We start from the raw sequence: 23,833 nt of genomic DNA, 5'->3' as shown, positions 1-23,833 counted from the left end.
TGATGTGTGTTCTCCAGCTGGAGAAGGGAGACATGGGGAGGATTTAGGGGAAGCTGAGACCCAAAGCCAAGGGCACAATCATCCACGCTTCTTCCCAGGCTGCACAGAGAACAGACTGGGACCTGATCAGGTGGATTAAGTGAGGATGTATTGGGAAGCTTATTTAGGTCCATTTGGGTTCCCTGGATGGCTTTGCAGACCAGTGGTGCCGCCCTTGGACATGCTGCATCCAGCCCTGGGAGCACCCTGGACCCCATCAGAGCTAACTGAAGCCGTCCTGCCCCGTTCCCCAGCTCCTGATGCAGAGGAGGTAGCAAAAGCCAGCATGGCTCTAAGCGAATTCTGGTCTGATGCCAAGCCACCCAAATAAACCGTTTTTCTCCATCTTCCTGAAGGTGATCACCATTTTCACACTGGTGGAGGTCGTGCTGACATCGGATGGTGTCCCGCTCAAGTACAACGCGCTGCTCAAGAGGCCGAGCTCAGAGAAGTGAGCACCCCGGGCTGCGTGTGTTCCCTGCTGCCGACACTGGCTCACCTCCCAGGCCCTGCATCGGTGCCCAGTGGGGACAGAGAGGACCCATGAGGAGTTTGGAATTTTGAGTTTTAAAACCGGTGCTGTTTTATTTCTGGTTTGGATTTTAACTCCAGCTGGGAGTGGGGCTCAGGGTTTGAGCCTGCCCGAGGCAGAGCTTTTTTTTGCTCTCGGATATTTTTAGCTTGATGCTTTCTCTTTTTTTTTTTTTTTGAAGACAGTGGTGTCTGTCCCCAGCCACCTTGGGTGCCTGTGGTGAGGGCTGAGTTGGGGACATGCGTCCCCAGGAGTGGAGAGGGGCTGTCTCTGCTGCCCAGGGACGCAGTGGGCTGCAGCCACAGGGCCATGAAGGCGGGTTTCTTGAAGGGTTGTGTGTCAAGTAATAAAAGCCAGGTCAGCAGCACCTTGAGGGGGTTTGCACAGGTTTTATTTTGTCTCCTCCACGTTCCCCTAGCTGGGAATCCCAGCAATAACTTGTCTCCCAGGTGGCCCTGCCTGCTGCTTCTCGGGCATTGTGAAATCCAAACAACCACACCACCTCCCCCAGCCCCAGCGTGGGCTCGGCAGGAGGGTGTGGGCTCCTGGCTCCTACTCCAGGCACTAATCGCTTCACCGGGCGTCACTGGGTGTCTGCTCAGGCCCCTGACACCCTGGCCTCCAGCCGAACCCTGCTGCAGCACCATTTCATTGCTTCTCCCTGCTGCTGAGAGAGCGAGCGTCCAGCCCCTCGTTGACTGGCCAGCCCCTCTGCCTGCCGCCTGTCCCCATGTCCCTCACCTGTGCCATGCAAGGTGTCCCCGGGGGCACGGGCTGCTCTGCCAGCCTCCACTTCACAACCCCCATGGGGACCATGAGCAGCAGCTGATGGAAGGATTGTTGTCTGAGGAGAAGGAGTGGATCCATCACACCAGGCTGGGAGGGGGTTCTCCGCTCTGCCCCATCCGTGGTGACAGATGTGGCCCTGCCACCTGCCCTCCGCAGGAGCCACGAGCCAGCCAGACCCGAGCTGCCTGGCTCAGGATGGGAAACCAGGCGCTGGGTTGGGTTAGGGCTGGGTGCAGCCTGCTCCCTGGGAGCTCTCAGGCCGTGAAGGCCATCGGGGTCACCTGTGGTCTGCGGGGGTCGCGCTGCTGGCAGGGTCCTTCCAGATGACCCGATGCCACCACACGTGGACACCACCTTTGGAAGTGGGAATGAGTGGGAGCAGCTTGTTCTTCCCTGGGTCTCCTGCTCGTCGCTGGGCGCTGGTGGCACGGGGCTGTTCCCTCAGCAGGAACCTCGCTGCGTGGCTGAGCTGGCCCAGTGTGTGACCGTGTCCCTTGGGAGAGGGGACCTGAGGACACTCACACCAAAGGCAAGAAGTCCTCCCCTTCAGCCCAATATCCCCCTCCTCGGGTTTGTCTCAGAGGAAAAAAAGGCCGATCCAGCCCAGCCGAGCTCAGCCTGTCTGCGAAAAGAGCGCTTTGACCTGCACCCTCCCTGCTGCCCCATGGAGCTGGGGGTGCACACCTGCCCTGGGACCCAGGGAGGACACCCAGGTGCCCCAGGGGGACCTAGGGTGGTTCCCCAGGGATGGGCTGGACGTCCTCCCCAGCAGGTAGGGGTGAGGGGGGACGGCCCCAGGGAGGGCCAGGGGCACTGGGAGGGCTCTGGGCAGGGCTGGGAGATAGTTTCTGAATGTTATCAGCCCATCGTCTCACCCGTGGTGGGGCTCAGCCCTCCGGCGGGACAGGGAAGGGCCATAAAGGGCTGTCCCCCTGCCCTGGACACAGGCAGCGTTCAGGGAGGGAGCTGGGGTGGTCAGCATGGGACAGCCGCTCTCCCCTGGGACTTGCCTTCTCCTCTGCCTCCTCTCCCAGCTCACTGCTGCAGCCTCAGGTGACAGGGGACAAGAGGGACAGGGCGGGTAGGACCCTTTGGTGGGGGGTGCTGGGGCTGGGGCCGCTTCCCTGGGGGTCTCGGGGAACCTGCCACCTCCCCACGGGATATCAGCAGAGGCAAAGCCTCCAGGCCACCTCAGGGTGGTTTGGGACCCCAGCGTTTGAACAGGGTTGTCTCGCAGCCCCACTGTCCCTGAACTCGCTGGCAGTGGCTTTGGGTCAAGCGGCTGTGGTTGCCCAGACGTGGCACACGCGCAGAGGGCTGATAGCCGGGCGCCTCGTTCCCTGTGCTGAGAGGCACAAGAGCTTCCCTGCCAAGCTGTGCCTCTGTTCCCCCCTCTGCAGATGGGTTATGGCTGATCCCCAAAGGGCTTCTGGCCCCCCTGAGGCCCCCAGGAAGGGCTTGGAGCTGCTAAATGTGCCTTGGGTGGAGATGCCCACTCTGGTCTGGGGTGGGATGGGGGCAGGCGTGTCCCTGAGTCCCTGGCTCTGCTTTCAACTCCAGACGCCGAGAAGAACCCAGAGTACTGGAACAAAGGGGCCAAGAGGAGACTGGAGTTGGCCCTAGCCTTGCAGCCGGCAGCACAACGAGCCAAAAACATCATCCTCTTCATGGGTGACGGTGAGTGCCCTGGGTCCCAGCCAGGCCTCGTGGCTCCAGGGTTTGGCAGCACATGGAGGACGCGGCTGGCGAGAGGATGTGGCTGGTGCGGGTCCCGTCCTCCCTGGGTGGCCCTGGGCAGTGCCCGGCCCTCACCCCTTGTCACTCGGTGGCTCTGCCCCGCGCACAGGCATGGGGCTGTCCACCCTGTCGGCAGCTCGGATCTACAAGGGGCAGCTGGCTGGGGGCTCGGGCGAGGAGAGCGTCTTGGCCATGGAGACGTTTCCCCACGTGGCCCTGGCCAAGGTGAGTGGGGCAGCACCAGGAGGCGGCCGCCCTGCCGCTGCCCCGAGCCCCGCTGGCCACTCTTTGCTTCCAGACGTACAACATCGACCGGCAGGTGCCCGACAGCGCCGGCACGGGCACGGCGTATCTCTGCGGGGTGAAGGCCAACGCCAAGACGCTGGGGCTGAGCGGGGCGGCCGTCTACGGCAAATGCCGCACCACCTTTGGCAACGAGGTGGACTCCATCCTGCACCGAGCCCGGCTGGCGGGTACGGGGCAGCAGGCAACCATCGGAGAGCCTGGCGTGGCACGGCCGTCCCATGCCGTGCAGGCCTGGATGGGCTCCCTGTGACCCTTGGCGCGTGCCGCAGGCAAGGCGGTGGGCATCGTGACGACCACGCGGGTGCAGCACGCGTCCCCCGGGGCAGCCTACGCCCACTCGGCCAGCCGGAGCTGGTACGCCGACGCCAACATGCCCAAGGAGGCGCTGCGGGATGGCTGCAAGGACATCGCCTACCAGCTCGTGCACAACACGGACATCAACGTGAGCCGGGGAGCAGGTGTGGGAGGGTGGGGACACCGGGGACATCGGGAGGGTCTGCTGAGCTCCCTGGCAGGTGATCCTGGGCGGTGGGCGGATGTACATGACACCCAAGCGGACGCCGGACCCCGAATACCCAGAGGACCCGGCTCAGAATGGCACCAGGAAGGACGGCCTTGACTTGATTGCCAAATGGCTGAGTGCCAAGCAGGTACCGTGCCGGGGTGGAGGAGACCTGACGCCGGGCGGGAGGCACATACTGTTGGCACCAGCTCTGTTCTTGCTGACAGGGCGCCCGCTATGTCTGGGATAAGAAGGGCCTGGACGCGGTCAAGGATGACTCCGTGAGCCACCTGATGGGTAAGGTCATCCCTGACCGCCCCGCTGGCAACGCTTCCTCCCCACCCCAGGAGTGCTGGGGGGTTCTCAGAGTGGCCCTGGTGTGGACACTCCCCGCTGTCCCCGTTCCCCCAGGCCTCTTCGAGCCCAAGGACATGAAGTATGAGCTGAACCGCAATGCCTCCACGGACCCTTCCATCGTGGAGATGACGGAGAAGGCCATTCGCATCCTGCGCAGAAACCCTAATGGCTTCTTTCTTTTCGTGGAAGATGAGTAGCCCCATGTGGGCAGCGGGCCTGGGGCTGGGGAGGGATGCAGGTGCTGGGAGACGATGGGTGTCCCAGGAGACCAGGGAGGGGGTGACGGCTGCGTTTCCCGTGCAGGTGGCAGGATTGACCATGGCCACCACAGCGGCCAGGCCAAGCAGGCGCTGATGGAGACCGTCATGCTGGACCGGGCGGTGGCACGGGCAGGCGAGCTCACGTCCCCTTCTGACACCCTGACCGTGGTGACGGCCGATCACTCCCACGTCTTTACCTTCGGGGGCAACACGCTGCGTGGCGCGTCCATCTTTGGTGGGTCCTGGGGAGGAGCGGCAAGCAGCCCTGTTCCCATCTCTTCCTTTGCTCCCACCGGAGACTGAGCCGGCCAAGGCAGGGAGCTGGGGAGAGGGAGCCAGCTGGGACTGGGAGTGATGGTGTTTTTCGCTGTGCCAGGGCTGGCCCCGAAGAAAGCCAAGGACAAGCGAGCCTACACCAGCATCCTCTATGGCAACGGGCCCGGCTACAGCATCCGTGATGGGGGACGCCCTGCTGCCAGCCTCCCCGCTGTGGGTAGGAGCCTGCTGGAGATGGGGGGGGGGACGCAGCGGGCTTGGGCACCCCTTGGGCACGGCCACTGGGTCTCCACAGGCTCCCTGTGCCACCACGTCGCTCAAGTGTCTTTTGGTCAGGAATCACCACGGTGGCAGGTGATGGGAGCTGCCCCCAAGCCCCCGTGGCAGGTAAGGGATGCTGCTGCCCCCAGCCTCATTTCTCCCACCCCTCCCTGCAGAGGACAAGGACTACAGGCAGCAGGCAGCTGTGCCCCTGGAGGCAGAGACCCACAGCGGGGAGGACGTGGTGGTGCTGGCGCAGGGCCCCATGGCCCATCTCTTCCACGGGGTGCAGGAGCAGCACTACATCGCCCACGCCGTGGCCTACGCCGCCTGCCTCGAGCCCTACAACGCCGAGCCCCGGTGCAGGGCAGCCCGCAGGGCCTCTCGTGGCAGCCCGCGCACCCCACAGCTGCTGCTCACCTTCCTGAGCCTCTGCGTGGCTGCCTGCGTGGTGGGGGGCTGAGCGCCCCCGAGGAGCCCCGCTTCAACCCAGGCTACCCAGCCTCCCTCCTCCACCCCACCGAGTGTATCCTGTGGCCAGGATCATGGGATGCAATAAAACACAGGTTGTTTGTCTCCATCTGCCCTGTGAGGGTTTGCAGTCAGTCCTTGCCCCGTGCCTCAGTTTCCCCAGGTGGTCGTAGCTCCTATTTCCTCCTCTGGCCCAGCACAGGAGGATTTGGGGTGAAGGAGATGGTGAAACAAGGGTGAGGGGAGGCCGTGTCCCCTCAGCTTTGCTAGTCTGGGGCACGACACACAAGGGTTGGTACCTTCCTGGCAAGGGCTGACCAAGGAGCAGATTTTTAATCCAAACCAGTGGATTTTGTTGCTCAAGCAAGTGCTGGGCAGAGAGCAGAGCTGCTCGGTGCATGAGTGGCTCCGCGTGCTCCCGCTGATCGTGCTGCCCCAGGTCTGATGCTCAGCACTGCCCGTTGCACCCTGAGCCAGGGCATCCCCCCAGCCGGCCCCACAGCATCGCGGGCAGGGCAGCAACGCCCGCCGAGCAGCGCCCATCGCCTCGCCCGCCGTGTCTGTGCCCCAAGTTCAACCATGGCTCAGCAGCAATGAGGTGATGCATCAAGGAAGTGCCTGCAGCCCAGCCCCATGGCCTTTGTGCAGGCTGCCCAGCGGGACACCGGGATATCAGAGAGGGGCTGAACCCCTCCACGCACCCCACGAAGGTTGAACCTGGTCCAAAGTCCCTCCCCAGATCTGCTAAAGTTTCAGACAGTGCCTGTGTCATTGGGCTGCTGGCATCTCACCATGCAGCTCCTGGCACCCCTCGCCCTCTGCCTGGGGCTCTGGGCAGGGCTCGGCGCTGCTGCCATCCCAGGTGAGGACGAGAATGGGGACGGGTTCTCCGCTGGCTGCAGTGGGTGCCCAGAAAAGTGGGAAAGCTGGCAGGGCACCCGCCTGGCTTGGACACAGGGAGGGCTTGGGGGGAGGGACCGGGGGCTGCCTGTCTCTGCAAGGGTTAATGGAGGTACGTCTGCTTTTCTGGGGACTTTGAGCCAGTTTCCCCCTGCGGGGCCAGGTTCTTGCTTGCTTTTGGGCTGCGGGAAGTGCCTGTAACCTCCCTCCCTCTCCATGGATGTGGCCCCATCCCACCTGCCAGATAGTTCCCTCTCCTCGTGTTCCTTTTTGCAATCCCTTCTTTTCCTGCCCCAGCTCCCCTCCAGGCCACAGGGTGGGTGCAAACCCGTGTGACCTTTCCCCATCCCAAACAGCACCCTGACTCGCTTGGTCCATGTCAGAGAAAGCCCCAGGATGGGGCATGCCCAGGGGAGCGGGTACCGCAGGGATGCAGGGGTGGTACCTCCCCAGAGATGCCGGTGCTGGCAAGCTGGGGCTGACAGGTGCTGTCCTGTCCCAGTGGAGGAGGAGGACCCTTCCTTCTGGAACAGGCAAGCGGCTGCAGCCATCGAGGCCTCTTTCAAGATTCAGCCCAGGATAAGCAAAGCCAAAAACCTCATCCTCTTCCTCGGGGATGGTGAGTGGCGCTGGCGCGCTGGACCGGCAGGCTGGCATCACCGCTGCCTCATGGAGCTGGGTGCAGGGATGGCGCCCAGCCCAGAGGTTGACTGGGATCCTCTCTTCTCACCTAGGATTTGGGATCCCCACCATCACGGCCACCCGCATCCTAAAGGGGCAGGAGCAGGGAAATCTGGGCCCCGAGACCCCACTTGCCCTGGATGCTTTCCCTTATGTAGCTCTCTCCAAGGTGAATTCCCACCCCACGGGGCACGGGGCTAGGATGGTGCCCATGGGGCTGCTGGCACAGAAACACTCCAGGGATGTGCATATGGGGGGCATGGGGTCCCTGCCCACCCCACACTTGCCCTTGAGTGTATGCCCTTCAGCATGGCAAGAAGTGGGGGTGTTGGTTGACAGCGACTGACCATGAGCCAGCAGTGGCCCAGGTGGCCAAGAAGGCCAATGGCATCTTGGCTTGGATCAGAAACGGCGTGACCAGCAGGGCCAGGGAGGTTATTCTCCTTCTGTAGCCGGCACTGGTGAGACCGCTCCTCGAATCCTGTGTTCAGTTCTGGGCCCCTCACCACAAGAAGGATGTTGAGGCTCTGGAGCGAGTCCAGAGAAGAGCAACGAAGCTGGTGAGGGGGCTGGAGAACAGGCCTTATGAGGAGCGGCTGAGAGAGCTGGGGGTGTTTAGCCTGGAGAAGAGGAGGCTGAGGGGAGACCTCATTGCTCTCTCCAACTACCTGAAAGGAGGTTGTGGAGAGGAGGGAGCTGGGCTCTTCTCCCAAGTGACAAGGGACAAGGGGAAATGGCCTCAAGCTCCACCAGGGGAGGTTCAGGCTGGACATTAGGAAAAAATTCCTCACGGAAAGGGTCATTGGTCCCTGGCAGAGGCTGCCCAGGGAGGGGGTTGAGTCACCTTCCCTGGAGGGGTTTAAGGGACGGGTGGACGAGGTGCTGAGGGACATGGTTTAGTGATTGATGGGAACGGTTGGACTCGATGATCCAGTGGGTCTTTTCCAACCTGGTGATTCTATGATTCTAAGTGCTGGGGGTGGGGGGAATTTTGCTGGGTGCCTCTACCCACATCCCCGTGCCCTGAGCCCAGCCCGTGTCCTCGGCAGACGTACAACGTGGACCGGCAGGTCCCTGACAGCGCGGGGACAGCCACTGCCTACCTCTGCGGGGTGAAGGGCAACTACAGGACGGTGGGGCTGAGTGCAGCTGCCCGCTACAATCAGTGCAATACCACGATGGGCAACGAGGTGATCTCGGTGCTGGAGAGAGCCCACAAAGCTGGTAATGAGGGGCACAGGGTGCTGGGGCCTGGGGAGACTTCGCAGGGGCAAGGGACATGAAGCCCCAGGCTTCCCCCTTCATGAGCATCCTAGGGCTTGATGATGGGGGACCCCATGCCACCCTTCACGGGGTCTGACGGGTGGGGGTTGGCAGGGAAGGCAGTGGGCATCGTGACGACGACACGGGTGCAGCACGCATCCCCCTCGGGGACCTACGCCCACGTGGTGAACCGCAACTGGTACGATGATGCCAGCATGCCCGAAGATGCCCGCAACCAGAACTGCAAGGACATCGCCTGGCAGCTGGTCCACAACGTCGACATCAACGTGAGCATCCGCGCATGGAGCGGGGAGGGTGGGCGGGACTCCCTCACCAGGCACCCTGCTAACGCCGTGCCAATCTCGTCCCCTGCAGGTCATCTTGGGGGGCGGTCGGAAATACATGACCCCCAAGGGGACACTGGACCCCGAGTACCCCACCCACAGCACCGCGAACGGGACACGTGAGGATGGCCAGGATCTCATCAACATGTGGCTGGAGAAACGGCCGGTGAGCGATGGGGCGGGGAGATGGGGCGGGGAGATGCTCCTCTGCCTGCTACCCCCAGGCACCCACTGACACCCCCCGACACCCTCTGCCATGGGATTTGCCTGCAGGGTGCCCGCTACGTCTGGAACAAGGCAGAGATGCTGGCTGCCGCCGCTGACCCCAATGTGACTTACTTGATGGGTAACCAACGTCCCGTGTGCTGGAACCCAGCAGCCACCGGGACACACGCAGGAACTGAGTTTGTCCCCAACGTGTCCCCTCCCAGGTCTCTTTGAACCTGCGGACATGAAGTACAACCTGGCGCGTAACACCACCCTGGACCCCTCGCTCACCGAGATGACAGAGGCGGCCATCACCATCCTGAGCAGGAACCCCAAAGGCTTCTACCTCTTTGTGGAAGATAAGTTGGGGCCGGTGTCTTGGGGTGGACGAGGCGGGGGTCTGGGTATGGGTAGTGGTTGAGGGGGCTGCCAGCGGTTCCCAGCCCACCGGGGGTGCCCGTCTGCAGGCGGCAGGATCGACCACGGCCACCACAACGGTGAAGCCCATAAGGCGCTGACGGAGGCGGTGGAGTTCGACCGGGCCATTGAGAAGGCCGGCGCCCTGACAGACGAGGCGCAGACCCTCACTGTCGTCACTGCTGACCACTCACACGTCTTTTCTTTCGGTGGCTACACCCTGCGTGGCTCATCCATCTTCGGTAGGGCTCTGCCCGCTCGCTAAGAGCGGCACGTGGCTCCGGGGCGCCGTGGCTGTGGCCAGAGGACTGATCTGGGGGTTTCTTGGCTGATCTTCCCCCTCTGTCACCCCGTTCCCAGGTCTGGCCCCCAGCAAAGCCACCGACAGGAAGAACTACACATCCATCCTCTATGGGAATGGGCCGGGCTACCCGGGTGCTGGCCGGCCCGACGTGGATGAAATCACAGCCGGTGAGGACAGACGGGCTGCAGCAAGGTGGTGGGATGGGTCTGAGCGCCACCGCTGTCCCCTTCACCCCCTTCTCCCTGCTTCCTAGATGAATACGAATACAAGCAGCAAGCGGCTGTGCCCCTCGACTCCGAGACCCATGGTGGGGAGGATGTGGCCATCCTGGCCAAGGGCCCCATGGCTCACCTCTTCCACGGCGTGCAGGAGCAGACCTACGTGGCCCACGTCATGGCCTACGCTGCCTGCATCGAGCCCTACGTCGACTGCCGCCAGGGAAACTCTGCCCCCAGAGCCCACGCCAGTGCCCTGCTCCTGCTCCTGCCCACCCTCTTCCTGCCCCTCTTCCACTGACCCACAGCACCTGGACCCACGTCCCCATCCATCCATCTGTTTTGAAGGGAATGGTTGGACTCGATGATCCGCTGGGTCTTTTGCATCCTGCTGATTCTGTGATTCTGTGTGTGATCCCCCCTTACCACCCCGACTGCAGCATCCATAGGTTTTTGCTGGATTTGAGCATCCCTGGTCTGGATGCAGCAATCGTGGAGCATCAAATCCTGGGCATGGGGGAGTCCTACACCGCCCGCAGTGTTTAATAAATGTGGGGTGAGATGCTGATTGGGCAGGAATATTATCAGTGTGGAGGTTCATGTGCCGTGCAGGCAGGGTGGATGATGCTGCTTGCTGCTCCCCATCCCCGTGCAGCCCCCAGCCATGACCCCTTGCACCCACCTGGCATATCCAGTGCTTTATTGACCAGAAACAGCAATGAAAAAAAGTACAGTGGGCGTCCAAGTCCCCGCACTCCCGGAGCAGGCTGGCATCGCCCAAGCCCTGCCGTCTGCGCCCACCTGCTGGCCAGGCTGATGTGGGGACAGGGTGGGACTGGTATGAGGGGTGCTGGGGAGGGCAGTGATCGGGGGGCTTTTGGCACGAGACATCCCCACTGCATCTCTGGTTCGCTCTCCCTGTAGGGCTGGATGAATGGTTTGGGGTGGGTGGACAGAAGAGGGGGTACACGAGTGCTTGAGGGGTGTCCTGCATTGCTTAATTCCTCCAGGGGGGCTCCCCTTCCACAATTCACAGGGCAGGGAGAAAGAAGGGAGTGGATGGATGGGTCGGGAGGCAGCTGCCTCTGAGCAGGATCTCATGCCCACCCAAAGCGTCTCCCCGCTGCCTCCACCCCTCTGGCAGGTGCCTGTCTTTGGGGGGGTTACCCTCCCCGCGTCACCCAGGGGTGTCCCCTTTGCCTGGAGAGTAGGGGGGGGAGATGGGCCGAGGTGGGGTGTGGGCACAAAGTGACACATGGGCAGGGATGGGGACAGGGGGGATGCCAGCCTGCCGGGGGGGATCAGCCTCACCACACCGAGCACTTGTGCGCTGGGTTCATAGGTGAGTTCTTGGGGCAGTGGAAAACCCGTCCGAACTCATCAAACTGTGAGACGCTGCCCAGGACCCTGCCAAGAGAGGGGGGCGACTCAGAGCCTGTGCCCACCAGCACCCCCCAACCCTGCTGCCACGCAACCTGCTTGGGGCACCCTTTCACTCCAGCAGCACCCCATCTCCTGCCCCAGGGAGGAGCACCCCAAGCCGGCTGATGCCAACACCCCAAAGGGCACCCACACCCCACTTTTCATGGCACCGCCAGCCATGGGGAGGGCTGGCACCCACCGTGCCCCCCATTTCAGTGTGAGCTGGTACCTATAGTGCTCCGGGGCGTGCTTGTCTGTCAGCACCTGTAGGTAGATGGACTGGGATCGCCGCTTGATGCACCAGTTCTGTGGGGAGAAAGGACCCTGAGGGTGAGAGGGATGGGGCACCCTGGGTCCTGGCAGCCCCCAGAACCCATGAGGTGCTGGCACCCACCAGGGTATCACAGCCCTTCTGGCTGCTGGGCGTCTAGGGCAGCGACGCCCTGGTTGTGCTTCTTATTGTAGGGTCTCCTGGGAGCCCCATGGATGTGGCGTAGGTGAGTTGAGAGAGCACAGGGGCATGTTTGTTATTGTAGGGTCTCCTGGGATTGTGAGCTGCCTGGCTGTAGAGTCTCCTAGAAGTTTGGGGTCATGTGCATTTTTTACTGCGGGGTTTCGGGAGATGAGAGGGGACAGGTTTGTTATTGCAGGGTGCCTGGAAATAGCAGGGCCATGCAGGGTGCTCCTTGCAAGGCTGAGCCCCATACCCTGAGCCCCCCGGGACCTGCTGATGGAGCTGAGCCCAGCTCCTGGCCATGGGCACCAGGTTCCCCAGGTTCTCACCCCATCTCTCAGTCCTGCTGGCCCCATGCGGGGTGACCCCTCCCACCCCAGCGTGCGCACGTGTGGGGATGGCAAGGGCTCACCTGGGCAAAAGCAATGAAGAAAAGCTGGTCATGGGTGTATTTCAGGTGGTGCAGGGGATGCTCGGGGCCGTGCTCCCGCACCCACTTCTGGTAGGCCTGGAGAACAAGAAGTGCACTCAGCACACTCTGGGTGCCCCTCAAAGTCCCTGCTCCACAACCTCCCAGGCAACCAGCAAGCAGGATCATGCCTACTCCCTGCTGCAGGGAGCGAGGTGGGGATGGGCATCCTGCCTACCCTGTGGTATCAGCAGCTGCCCCATGGCCCTGCCAGAGCCATGACACCTCAAGGTGGGGGACACTTACGTAGTAGGCGAGTTTGAGCCCCCCCATGTCAGCAATGTTCTCCCCTAGTGTGTGTTTGCCGTTCACCTGCCAAGAGAGGAGAGTAATGAGATCAACAGAGATGCCCTCCTCAGCCAGATATTACCCCTTCCCCACCCTGGCACTGAGGCTGTGCCTCAGTTTCCCTCCTACACACCCCCCAGGGCCCTTAGGCAGTCCCCAGATCAGGTGGATGCGTTGTTGGGTCTCAGGGCTGGGCAATGGAAGAGCAGGAACCCCAGCAATGGAACAGCAGGAACCCCACCATGGGGCGTGCTCAGCCATTAGCCAGCAGAGGAGGGGCTCTCACCCGCTGGTTGTAGACAGTAAAGTTATCGTAGAGGTTGACGATACACTGCGCCTTCTTGAGGAACTTGCTGTACGACCGCTCCGTCCACCAGTGTACCAGGTTCCCGTGCCGGTCGTACTGTCCCCCTGCCAAGGCAATCGCCGCCACCAGTCACACCGAGAGCCCGAGGTGTCCTGCTCACCGCCCTCTGCCCCAGCGTGGGGTGGGGTGTCACTCACCCCAGTCATCGTAGCCGTGGGTCAGCTCGTGCCCAATTATGGTACCGATCCCACCATAGTTCAGAGACCTGTTGAGGGGAGGAGAGTGGAGGGTACGGTGCTGGCGGAGAAGACATGATCCCAGAAGGCGGTAACCCCATCCCCTGTCCTGGCACCCCCAGCCGTGTCCCAGCCCCACACTCACTGTGGGAACTCGGGGTCGTAGAGGGTGGGCTGCAAGATGCCAGCGGGAAACACTGTGGACATAGAATCACAGAATCACCAGGTTGGAAAAGACCCACCAGATCATCGAGTCCAACCATTCCCATCAATCACTAACCCATGTCCCTCAGCACCTCGTCCACCCATCCCTTAAACACCTCCAGGGAAGGTGACTCAACCCCCTCCCTGGGCAGCCTGTTGCAGTTGAAGCTGCCCTGCCCCATGCCCACCCCCAGCACCCCTTGGACCAGGGGACCCTGCACCGTTATCTCCACTCTGGTCCCTCCCCGTGCGCCCACCCCAAGGGTCTGAGCCCCCGAGGCCAGGTGATGCTCACCCATCTGGTTCTTGTTGGGCAGGTAGTAGGCGTTGAGTGCCTGGGGAGGCAGCAGCCACCTGCAAGGAGAGACAGTGGTGCCAGGCTGCGGGGGAATGGAAATGCGCAGCTGGAGGGACAGGGGGGCATCCCTGGCTTTCCATGTGCCCTCCTGCCTCCACCCCGGTGCAACCAGACATGGGAACTGGGGTCACGCTGTGTCCCCCTGTGTTCCCCCCATGCCAAGGGGATACCCACGCGGACTTGTCCACCTCCTGCCGTATCTTCTTCACCGAGAGCCTGATGCTGAAGGCGATGCTGTTGAGGATGTTCTTGAAGTAGGTCTTCTCGTCCACCTCGAACTAGGGGGGCACAGGCATGTCATGGAGGACACCATCCCCAAGCGCCAACCCCAGGAGTGTGGGGAGCAGAGCTGGGGAGTGCTCCCACCCTCATGAGCCTTGGGGACTAGGAGTGTGGTGTGGTCATGGGCTGGATCTGGCACAAGTGTATCCTCACATCCCATGCTGTGCGATCACACGGGTGACTGCGTCTCCATCACCTCCATGTGGTCTTTAGCCCACAGAGGGCTAGGAGCACCCCCAGCCTTCGCTGAGGACGGGGCTGAGCTCTGTCGGGGGTGCAGCGTGGGGAAGGGGATGTTGTCCCAGGTCCCAGACCACTGGCTCTCCCTGTGTGACTGGCCATGCGAGCGCTGCCCACAATGAACTACCAGGAGGTGGCTTGTTTTGGGGTGGCACCTCCCCATCCTGGTCTCTGCAGTCCCTAAGGCAGAGGTGGGGACCATTTCCCCCCCCATGTGCCCATGCCCCCACGTAGCCATTCCTTGCCTCATACTCCTTGTCGATGGCCTCCGGCTTCAGCAGGAAATCGGGGTACCCGATCATCACCATCATGTACCGGAGCTGCAGATGAAGCGAGCAGCAGGGTCAGGCCTCCACCCCGTGTGCCATGGCAGGGCCAAGGGCAATGGTCCACGTGGAAGGCCACTACCTTGGCCCTGGCTGCTCTCCGTGTCTCCTCATCCATCCAATCCAGCTCATCCAGGCGCTGGTCCAGGATGTATTTGATGTCCTCAACCAGCTGCTGCACCTGCGATGGATCATAGGCACTGCCTCGATGTGCTGGCCATCACCCCCCGAGACAGCCCTCGGGGGGGTGTCCGATGGAGGTGGTCATTTTGGCAAGGGGCAGGAGGGACGTGGTGGCCCTGTGCCAGCTGGCAGCATCACCTACCTTGGCCTTGCTGGTAGAGGAGAAGTGCTCCTCAACGAAGAGGGCACCCAGGGCCATGCCAAAGTGCTTGTTGGCCTGGCTCAGGCAGATCTTGCCTGGCTCAAGTTGCTTCTCATTGCCCTCCATCTCCTTGGAGAGCTCGTGGATGGCGTCACGGAAGGGAGTGGAGAGGTGCTCGCTCAGCACCACCACGATGCGCCACAGCATGTAGTTGTGAAGGATCCTGGTGGTGGGGAGCAGGATCACACCCGCCCCCACTGGGCACCTCCCCAGGCGTGTGTGGAAGACGGGAACATGTGTGGACACCCCTGCTCAGGGACCGGACCGGCCACAGGGGTGTTGGGGCACAGGGACAGGCTGGCACCGTGTCCCTCCCTGCTGTGTGATGAGTCTCACAATTTATAGCGCAGGGATGGGGGATCAGCAGGTGGCCAGGGATGACCCAGGCATCGTGGGACTCTTGACAGTGGCTTCTCCCAGGAGCCTTCCCAGGGTCCCCATGCCCAGCCTGGCCTCCCCAGGATGGAGGTGGCAGCGGGGCGGATGACCAGCCGCAGCGAGTGCCCTGTGCCCACCCCCACGCCCATTCCCGCTGCCGATCTGCTGCCAGGCTGGGGAAGGTGCTGGGGCACAGGGGGTGCTGCCCCCCTCACCTGCTGGGTGTCACACGGATGAGGTCAGACACCTTGTGCATGTACTCGTTGGCCAGCAGCACCACCTCCTCCTCCTCCGAGAAGTTGTCGTGGAAGATACGGTCCAGCAAGCGCTTCCACTTGAGCTGCCGGGTTGAGCACCGTTAGGTGGGCACAGGGACACTCCTCTTTGACCCTCTGGAGGGAGGTCCCTCCAGGCTTTCCAGCCTCCCACCACCCTGAAACATGCAGGGTGTTTTCATCACCCTCAAACGGACTGATCTTGGTGGGTGGAGGCAGCGAGAGCACAGAGCAGTGGGACAGGGACGCATGTGGGCACGGAGGGTGACAAGCTGGGCACTGGCTGTACTCACTGTGGGGGTGATGCGCTGCAGCTCGCCCAGCGTCACTTTGTGGTACATGCCGCTGACATCCCTCCGCACGTCATCGTATTCGGACACCGTGATCTGCACAGGGTGGGCATGGCTGTCACTGTCCTGCTGCCCGCCTTGGGGGTGGCACAGGGATGGGACACAGTCGTGGGGCAAGAGGGGCTGCTGAGCCACAACCCTCCCAGCTTGCTGCCCCAGAAACCCTCTGCTGGCCTAAAGGCTCCTCAGGGAGCTGGACTAGCCAAGGGCTGGGCATAGGGCTCCCCCAGGGCTGAAACTAGAATCCCCAAGAGCTGGGCATGGAGGTCTCAAGGGTCTGGAGCATGTTCCCAAGGGCTGAACATACTCCCCAAGGGCTGGAGTGGTTGTCCCAGGGGCTGGGATTTGGGGTTCCCAAGATGTTGGGGTACCTGAGGATCTGCCAAGGGGTCCTCAAGAGACTGAAATCCTTGAGGACCAGGCATGAAGGTCCCCTAGGACTGGGAGTGGAGGTTCCCAAGGGGATTGATATGATGTCCCTAAGGACCGGGCATAGAGGTACCGAAAGATCTGGGACTGGGGTGCCCAAGGGCTGGGCAGGGGCATCCCAAAGCCCAGGCCAGGCATCCTCCTCACATTGGCAAGATGCTGCTCCAACTGCAGGATCTCCTGGGCCTTCTGTTCCACTTGCTCAGCCCCCAGAAGGGTGAGCAGCCGCTCCATGAACACCCGGTACGCAGCCAGGATCTGTGTCAAGGGAAGCGACGCTGAGTGCCACCCGACAGGCAGCCTGTCCCCAGCACCGCAGGGTAGCCTCCATCTGCCACCCGTGACGGGTGATAGTGCCTCTCCTGGAGCCCTCATGCCTGCAGCATCCGTGACCCCCCTCTCACCTTCTCACTCTCTTCATCCTGCCCCAGGTAGAGAGTCCGTTCGGGCAGCGTCAGCCCATCCTGGTCGATCTGGGGATAAACGGGGGCAGTAGGTGAGCGAAGGGAGGAGAAGCTGTGCTGGGCAGGGCACCTCCTGCCTCCGCTGGATTGCAGGGCAGCCCGTGGTGTGGCAGCATCATCAGCCCTGGGCAAGTGCCTGTTTCCCTGGAACCTGAGGCTCAATAGGAAATTGAGCTGGTGAAGGGGCTGGAGAACAAGTCTTATGAGGAGCAGCTGAGAGAGCTGGGGGTGTTTAGCCTGGAGAAGAGGAGGCTGAGGGGAGACCTCATTGCTCTCTGCAACTACCTGAAAGGAGGTTGTGGAGAGGAGGGAGCTGGGCTCTTCTCCCAAGGGACAGGGGACAGGATGAGAGGGAATGGCCTCAAGCTCCACCAGGGGAGGTTCAGGCTGGACATTAGGAAAAAATTCTTCACAGAAAGGGTCATTGGTCCCTGGCAGAGGCTGCCCAGGGAGGGGGTTGAGTCACCTTCCCTGGAGGGGTTTAAGGGACGAGTGGACGAGATGCTAAGGGGCATGGTTTAGTGTTTGATAGGAATGGTTGGACTCAATGATCTGGTGGGTCTCTTCCAACCTGGCTATTCTATGATTCTATGATTCTATGAAATGGGATGGGAGAGCTGGATGCATGGCAGGCTCTTGCTCCATGGCCTGACTTGTGCAGCCCCCACAGACTGCCCCATGCTTCCCCACTGTTGGCCCCACAGGTGCCCTACAGCTTGCCCTTAGAGCTTGCCCTGCTCCTGTGCTGCAGCCTGCCCCGTGGGGAGCCGCAGGGATGAGCCGCGCTGCAGGGATGAGCCACGCTGCAGGGATGAGCCACACTGCAAGGATGAGCCACGCTGCATCCACCTCTCCTGCACACACATGCACACAAACACACACTCCCTTCCCTGCTATCCTGCAGGCACAAGCCCAATCTCTGCCATACATGCACATACTCAGTCTTGAGCATCTCCTGAACTTGCTGGCACATGTGTGTGCACCCCCCAATTACACAGCTAATAGCTAATATGCACCCTCATCCCCTCAGATCCCTCTGCACACACCATGTTACACCCCTCCAAGTGCACGCATGCACACCCCCCCCCCTTTCACTCTGTCTCAGCCTTCGAGCTTTTTTCTCACCCCACCAGCCCCCCGTCCATACCCCTCAACACCCCCAGCCCCCCCAGCCTCTCTCCCTCCCCCGTCCCCCCCCACTTTGGTTTCCCACAAAGGCACCGCCGTATCCCTGGGTCCCCCCAGCTGCTACATGTGTGCACACACACAGCCCTCCAGCCCCCTCCATCACACCCACCCCCCTTGCACACCCGCTCACACACACACAGAGCACTGACACCCCCCGACTGTCACCTCCTCCTCCCCCTGCGCCCACCCTGTCACCCCCTGTGCCCACCTGCACCCCCGCCCCGTTCCCTGTGACACACGCTCCCTCTAGTGTGCACACGGCGGTGCCAGCGCAGCCCTGCTCCTCCTGGCCCTCGCTCACTCACACTCACACTCACACTCACCTCGCAGCCCCTCAGCCTCACAAGGAACAGGGCAGCTCGTCCGCTGCGTCCCCCCAGTGCTCCCACCATCCCAAACATCTCACCATCCCAAACATCTCACCACCCCAAACATCTCACCATGGCCATGCCCACCCCCCCATCCCTGCTGTGCACACCCCCTCCGTGCCCACCGCCGTGTCCCCACCGTGTCATCGCTGTGTCCCCACTGCAGTGCCATCCCCAGGGCTCTCCGTGCCCACCACGGTGCCCCCAACATGCCATTGACAAGCCACCCCCGCACTCCCACACCCACCAAGGGGGCTTGAGGCTCGGCCACCCAACGTCCCCCACCGTGTCCTGTTGGTACCACAGGGCGAGGGACATGGAAGAGAAGCCTGACAAAGCCATGGGCAAAAGCCCTGGCGCCCTGGTCTAGAGCTGTGGGGGTGGCAGATGTTCCCCTGTGACTGCCTAGGATTTGCGCTCTGTGGAGGGCAGCCTGGATGCCAAGGTGAGGGGCTCGGCATCCAGCACGCTGGAGACCCCGATGCGCTGCTTAGCTGTGCCCAGAACCCAGGTAGGCAGCACCGCCTCCTTCTTCGTGTCCCGCTGCCCAGTCCCCCAACCCTGTCCTGAAGGTGCCACCCTGACACAGCGGTCGCAGGGTGGGGACATGTCCCCAGGGATGGGAGATGAGATGTCCCCAGGGATGGGGGCTGTCCCCAAGCCCGGCCATCTGCCGCAGCCAAGCGGTGCCACCACAAGGAGGACACCAGGTGCGGTTGTCACCGGTGCAGGTGGGTGGCTGGGGTGGGGGGCAGTCCCAGGGTGCCCTCACCCGGATGACGTAGCGGGAAGTGTTCCTCTCATCCAAGCTGACGGTGAGCGAGAAGAGCACGGCAGCGCTGTACACCCCCTGCGTCTTGTAGAGCAGCTCGTTGAGGTCCCCGCGGCCCGGGGTGGCATCCCAGCCACCGCACTCCTCGATCACCTCCAGCATGGGCCGTGGGCCCAGTCGGTCGATCTCAGCCCGGTCCAGGCACGAGCGGAAAAAGTCCTTGACCTTCCTCTCGGCTGAGCTAAGGGCTCGGCGCCGCACGGGGCGACGGAGCAGCGCCTGCAGCTTGGCCTCGTTCTGCTCGGCGATGGCCCCGATGGTGCCGTACACCAGCTTGTCCTCGGGGATGCCGTGCCGCCGGAGCCAGCCGCCGCACGCGAAGGAGTAGAAGTCCTGGCAGGGGTCAATGGTAGCATCCATGTTGGCACTGAGGAAACGGGACGCCCGCAGGAAGGCCTTCTTCTCCTGGCACCCCTCCAGGCAGTAGCTGTCCCTTTCGGCCGCCAGGTACTTGAGGACCAACATGCACGTCAAGATGACGCAGAGCCCCGCCGCAAACACCAACCCTGAGAGCAAGCAGACCTCCCGGCGGCTCCAGCGCGGCAGCCCCCCACGGCGTTTCTTGGCCCCGGTGCCCAGCTGGAGGGCGAAGCCGTTGGGCAGGGTGCCGCTCTGGTACTTGCTCACATACTTCACCTCTTGAAACTCGTCGTAGTGGGCTGTCAACGAGTAGGTCTTCTCCATGGCCAAGGAAGGGGCTCCTCGTGGGCAGCGCAGGCGTGGAAGGGCTCAAGGCAGGTGGGGGACAAGCTCAAGCACCCCACAGTTCATGCTGGAGGCTTACCCGCTGCAGGGAGTCGGCGAAGGGTGCCCAGGTGAGTCAGGAAGCTCCTGGAAAAGGCAGAGGAGGTGATTGAGGGGTGCTTGGGGAGGAGCAAGGGAAGGGTGGGTTGCTTCTTGCCATCGTCACTGCCCATGCTGCCATCCCTGCCTGCGTGCCCCGGTGGTGGCTGTGGACTGTGCCACGGCTGTTCCTTCTGCCAGCCCTTCTGGTGATGGGGCAAGGTGCTGTCTGCATAATCCCAGGCAGGTTTCAACCCCTGGCACAGCTCCATCCCACACATCTCCTGTCCACTGAGCACACCCAGTGAGAGCACCCACTCCGGATGGGTGTTTGAAGTGGTCCAGCGAGCCCATCCTCACACCAGCCATGAGAATTCTTCCCTCCTCAGGGGAATACAGGGCTGCCAGACCCTCTAGGTGGGGTGCAGAGGGAAGATGAGCAGCTTGCGTAAGAGGGGCTTTGGGGAGATTCAGGGCTTTGAGAAAATTGGAGCGGGAGGTGTTGGGCTGAGGTGTCGGGGCGTGTGGCCCTGCGTCGGGCGCGTTGCGTTGCACCATCGTGTGGCACCGCACTGGGCTGGGTTGGGTCGTGGTGTGCTGTGTTGCATTGCGTTGTGTCAAATTGTGGTGCGGCGTGTGATGTGTGCGCAAAGTTAATCCCAGTCTGGGGGGCAGCCCCGGACCCCACGGACGTCTCACAGCGTTTCCCTCAGCTCCGCTTTCCTTCCCACCCACCCGACCCCTCTCTGCCGGCTGGTGCTTGAAGGGCAGGGGTGTCTGGCAGGGACACCGTGCAGGGAAGGAGGGGGCCTGCCCATGGAAAGAGGAAGGAGGGGGCATACATGGCTTTGGGAAGAGGAACACCTTCAAAACGGGACCCCAATCCTTGCTCGGTGCAGAATGGCACCGAGTTCTGCAGGTGGGAGAGGACACGCTGGGGACAAAGAGCTGCCTGGGAGGTGGCTGGTATCCCGGGGGCCGGGTCCCTCCGAGCCCCGCGGTCCCCGTTCCCTCCCCAACTTGGGTAAAGTTGTGCCCGGTGCCGCAGCCCGGGGAGCTGCCGCTGCCACCGCCGCAAAGTTTGAGGTGCGGGCGGCGGGGAGCGGGGGGAGCCCGGGATGCTCGGAGGATGCTACCCGGGATACTCGGAGAATGCTGCTCAGAGGATGCTACCCGGGGTGCTCGGGGGATGCTACCCGGAATTCTCGGGGGATGCTGCTCGGGGGATGCTACCCGGGATGCTCGGAGAATGCTGCTCAGAGGATGCTACCCGGGATGCTCGGGGGATGCTGCCTGGGATGCTCGGGGGATGCTGCTCAGATTATGCTACCCGGGATGCTCGGGGAATGCTGCTCAGAGGATGCTGCCCGGGATGCTCGGGGGATGCTCGGGAGGTGCTTGTCGGGATGCTCGGTAGATGCTCGGGAGGAGGTGGCCGGGATGATGCCTGTGGGCGCTCGGGGGATGCTCGAGGGCTGCACGGGGGATGCTCGAGGGTTGCTCGAGGGCTGCTCGGGAAGCGCTCTCCGGGATGATGCCCGGGATATTCGGGGGCTGCTCGGGGGCTGCTCGGGGGATGCTAGGGGCACGTTCCCCGGGATACCGCCCGGGAGGTCCGCGGCTGCTCGGGGGTCGCTCACCGGTCGCTCACCGAGACACTCTGGGGATGCTCCCGGGATGCTCGGAGGGTCGCCGCCCGGGATGCTCGAGGGACGCCGCCCGGGATGCTCGGGGTCTCCCCGGCTGGCTCGGGGGATGCGTGCGGGGCTCTGCCCGTCCGGCTGCGCGGAGCGGCGGGGCCGGAGGGAGGCAGCGGGGCGGGGAAGGGGGGGTGGCGTCTCCAGCCCGGCTCTCCCGCAGGCCAGGCTCCATTAACGAGATTATTATGCAAATGGAGCAGCCCCGTGCCGCCCGTCAGCCTTACCTCATCCCCGCCGGCGGGGGAAGCGGCGCAGGGGGGTCCCCGCGCCCCCCGCCCCGGGGCGCTGGCACCGGGGCACCGGGGACCCTGTCGCCGCTCCCCCCCGGGGGTACCAGGCGCATCCCGGCTGCTCGGCATCCCCCGCCGTGCCCGGGAGCCCGTCCCGTCCTGCCGGGGAGGGGAGGAGAAGGGGCAGGGAGGCGGGGGGACAGGGATGGAGTTCGGGGGGCTCGGAGGGAGGCAGCGGGCAGGGGCGTGGGGGGGCACGGGGAGCGGGCCGTGCACTCACACACACACACGCGAAGGTCCGGGAATATTAAACTGCATTGCAGATAAATCCCCAACATAAATATCGTGAAGCCGCTCTGCCACCGGGGAGGGAGGGGGGCAGGCAAGGAGATTCATAGCCCAGCAATTCCCAGCGCCTGGGGGGGCCCCCCCGGTACCCTCACCCCCTAGCCGGCTCAGCTCTGGGTGCCCGGAGCAGGACTCGCATCTCCCTGGGTGCTGGGGGGGCTCCCCAGGCACCCGCTTGGTGTGGGACGGGTGGTCCAGCTGGAGTGGGACACGCTGCCTTGTCCCGCAGCAGCTGAGGCTGCTCCCTCCCGTGCCAGGGAGCCGGGCACAGCCCCGACAAGGTGCCTCCTGCAGTGCCGAGACGTGCGACAGCCCAGGGAGCAGCATAGATGTGCATCACACGGATGCCCAGGCACACCAGCACGCACCAGTACAGACACACACACACACATGCGCTGCCATCCATGTCCTGTTACAGGTGCCCTCTGCCACCCTCACGCACACTCGGACGTTGCAGCTGAGCTTCCCCGGGGCGCACACGCCAAGGCCGAAGGGCTCTGTGAATCCCACCAGAGACGCTGCCAGCTTGGGCACCCTAACCAGCCAGGCACCACCAACCCCAGCGAGGTGCAAGTGCACCCAGCTCAGGCTGCTTTGTGGGTGGGTACGCGGCCCCCAGCCCTGCTGCTCCCCAAAGGGGCTGGCTGGAGGGTGCCACCACACCAGCCTTTGCATTCCTCTGCTTGCTCAGCCCCACAACCGGCTTGGCACCTCGGTGGGAGCATGATGGATGCACACCGGAGGGGAGAGGGGGGGGCTGGCATTATTAATAGCCCTGGGTATTGCTCCAACAGGGCTGTAAAAATTAAAGGCGTGTGGTTATAAAATAATGGATAAATCTGAGCCGGCCGCAAAGCGCTGCGGTGTCCCGCAGCTGTTGGCATCTCAAAAAGCCGGGGTACGACAGGCATGGGACAGACACCGGCGTGCAGATACAGGTGGGTCAGGCAATATCTGTGCCTGTTTCTGAGTGCTCTCCCCCTAAAAACAATCTCCGTCAAGTGCCCCAAGGGGCTGCTCGGGCACTGCCAACCTGTGGAGCTGACGCTGTGAGGCAAGACGATGTTCCTGAAACCAGGCTGGAGAGAAAAGGGGGTGTCTGCAGGCAGAGCTAGGGGGTAGAACATTTGTTCCGTGATGCCCACAAGTGCTGCCCAGTCCACGCATCCGCAGCAGGCAGGATCTGTGCCACGGTGCCTGTACCCCTGGGCATGACCAAACTGGGGTGACCCTGGGGTCCTGTTCGTGCTGCAACCCAGGGCTCCAACCTCGAGCACGGACCAGGGCAGCACCCGTTCCGCCATCCCCACTCCCTGGTGCCCATCCCACGGGCCACCCTGCTAGCATCCTCATTTTCCCCGAGATTAGCCACAGCGCGGGAGCCTCCGCGCACCGCCAGCAGGTGACAAATAAGATTTTTCCACTCTCCCGAGCACCCGGCATGGGTCTGTCATTGAAAATGCAAAGCAGCGCAGTGCCAACCTCTGCTGCCAGCCCCTCGGTGCCGCACACCCCCAACATCACTAGCGGACTCCCCCGCTACACCTGCCTTGGCAGTGCCAGGGTGCTGGGCACGGTGCCCTCGTGCACCCCAGCAGCACCCGCCTGCCTCCAGGGAGGGTGCCTGGCTCTGGGATGGGCACATGGTGGACTCAC

At 63.0% G+C, this 23,833-nt stretch overlaps 4 protein-coding genes across 5 annotated transcripts in view; 3 read left to right on the top strand and 1 right to left on the bottom strand.

Moving 5' to 3' along the window:
- The window catches only part of DIS3L2 (DIS3 like 3'-5' exoribonuclease 2), a 196,152-nt gene extending 195,208 nt beyond the window's left edge, over positions 1 to 944 (top strand). For both annotated transcript variants that reach the window (XM_069864890.1, XM_069864891.1), the window contains exon 22: positions 396 to 944. In XM_069864890.1, the coding sequence (XP_069720991.1) occupies positions 396 to 494 (99 nt within the window). In that variant the 3' untranslated portion in view covers positions 495 to 944. The remainder of the gene's footprint in view (positions 1 to 395) is intronic.
- A 1,388-nt stretch (positions 945 to 2,332) lies between these two features.
- LOC138724500 (intestinal-type alkaline phosphatase 1-like) lies at positions 2,333 to 5,590 on the top strand. Its single transcript, XM_069864531.1, has 11 exons — positions 2,333 to 2,413; positions 2,921 to 3,037; positions 3,207 to 3,322; positions 3,396 to 3,570; positions 3,673 to 3,845; positions 3,919 to 4,053; positions 4,133 to 4,202; positions 4,317 to 4,449; positions 4,564 to 4,757; positions 4,899 to 5,015; positions 5,236 to 5,590. Exons 1-11 carry the CDS (start codon positions 2,341 to 2,343, stop codon positions 5,520 to 5,522), a joined length of 1,590 nt encoding a protein of 529 aa, XP_069720632.1. The 5' UTR covers positions 2,333 to 2,340; the 3' UTR covers positions 5,523 to 5,590.
- A 666-nt stretch (positions 5,591 to 6,256) lies between these two features.
- LOC138724499 (intestinal-type alkaline phosphatase-like) lies at positions 6,257 to 10,163 on the top strand. Its single transcript, XM_069864530.1, has 11 exons — positions 6,257 to 6,392; positions 6,933 to 7,049; positions 7,165 to 7,280; positions 8,161 to 8,335; positions 8,489 to 8,661; positions 8,750 to 8,884; positions 8,992 to 9,064; positions 9,150 to 9,308; positions 9,393 to 9,584; positions 9,703 to 9,813; positions 9,900 to 10,163. Exons 1-11 carry the CDS (start codon positions 6,323 to 6,325, stop codon positions 10,160 to 10,162), a joined length of 1,584 nt encoding a protein of 527 aa, XP_069720631.1. The 5' UTR covers positions 6,257 to 6,322; the 3' UTR covers position 10,163.
- Positions 10,164 to 11,011: 848 nt separating this feature from the next.
- ECEL1 (endothelin converting enzyme like 1) lies at positions 11,012 to 21,589 on the bottom strand. The gene is made up of 18 exons (XM_069864508.1): positions 21,540 to 21,589; positions 19,057 to 19,947; positions 16,669 to 16,737; positions 16,412 to 16,522; positions 15,779 to 15,871; positions 15,426 to 15,550; positions 14,773 to 14,995; positions 14,530 to 14,628; positions 14,367 to 14,441; positions 13,774 to 13,877; positions 13,537 to 13,595; positions 13,183 to 13,234; positions 12,999 to 13,066; positions 12,781 to 12,905; positions 12,453 to 12,518; positions 12,150 to 12,245; positions 11,513 to 11,589; positions 11,012 to 11,268 (listed from the first exon to the last, which is right to left on the bottom strand). The coding sequence occupies exons 2-18, from the start codon at positions 19,798 to 19,800 to the stop codon at positions 11,169 to 11,171; spliced, it is 2,286 nt and encodes a 761-aa protein (XP_069720609.1). The 5' UTR covers positions 19,801 to 19,947; positions 21,540 to 21,589; the 3' UTR covers positions 11,012 to 11,168.
- Positions 21,590 to 23,833: the final 2,244 nt, after the last annotated feature.

The sequence above is a fragment of the Phaenicophaeus curvirostris genome, chromosome 10, assembly GCF_032191515.1.
Source record: "Phaenicophaeus curvirostris isolate KB17595 chromosome 10, BPBGC_Pcur_1.0, whole genome shotgun sequence".
NCBI classification, from domain to species: Eukaryota; Metazoa; Chordata; class Aves; order Cuculiformes; family Cuculidae; genus Phaenicophaeus; species Phaenicophaeus curvirostris.
This window is presented reverse-complemented; position numbering and strand designations above follow the sequence as displayed.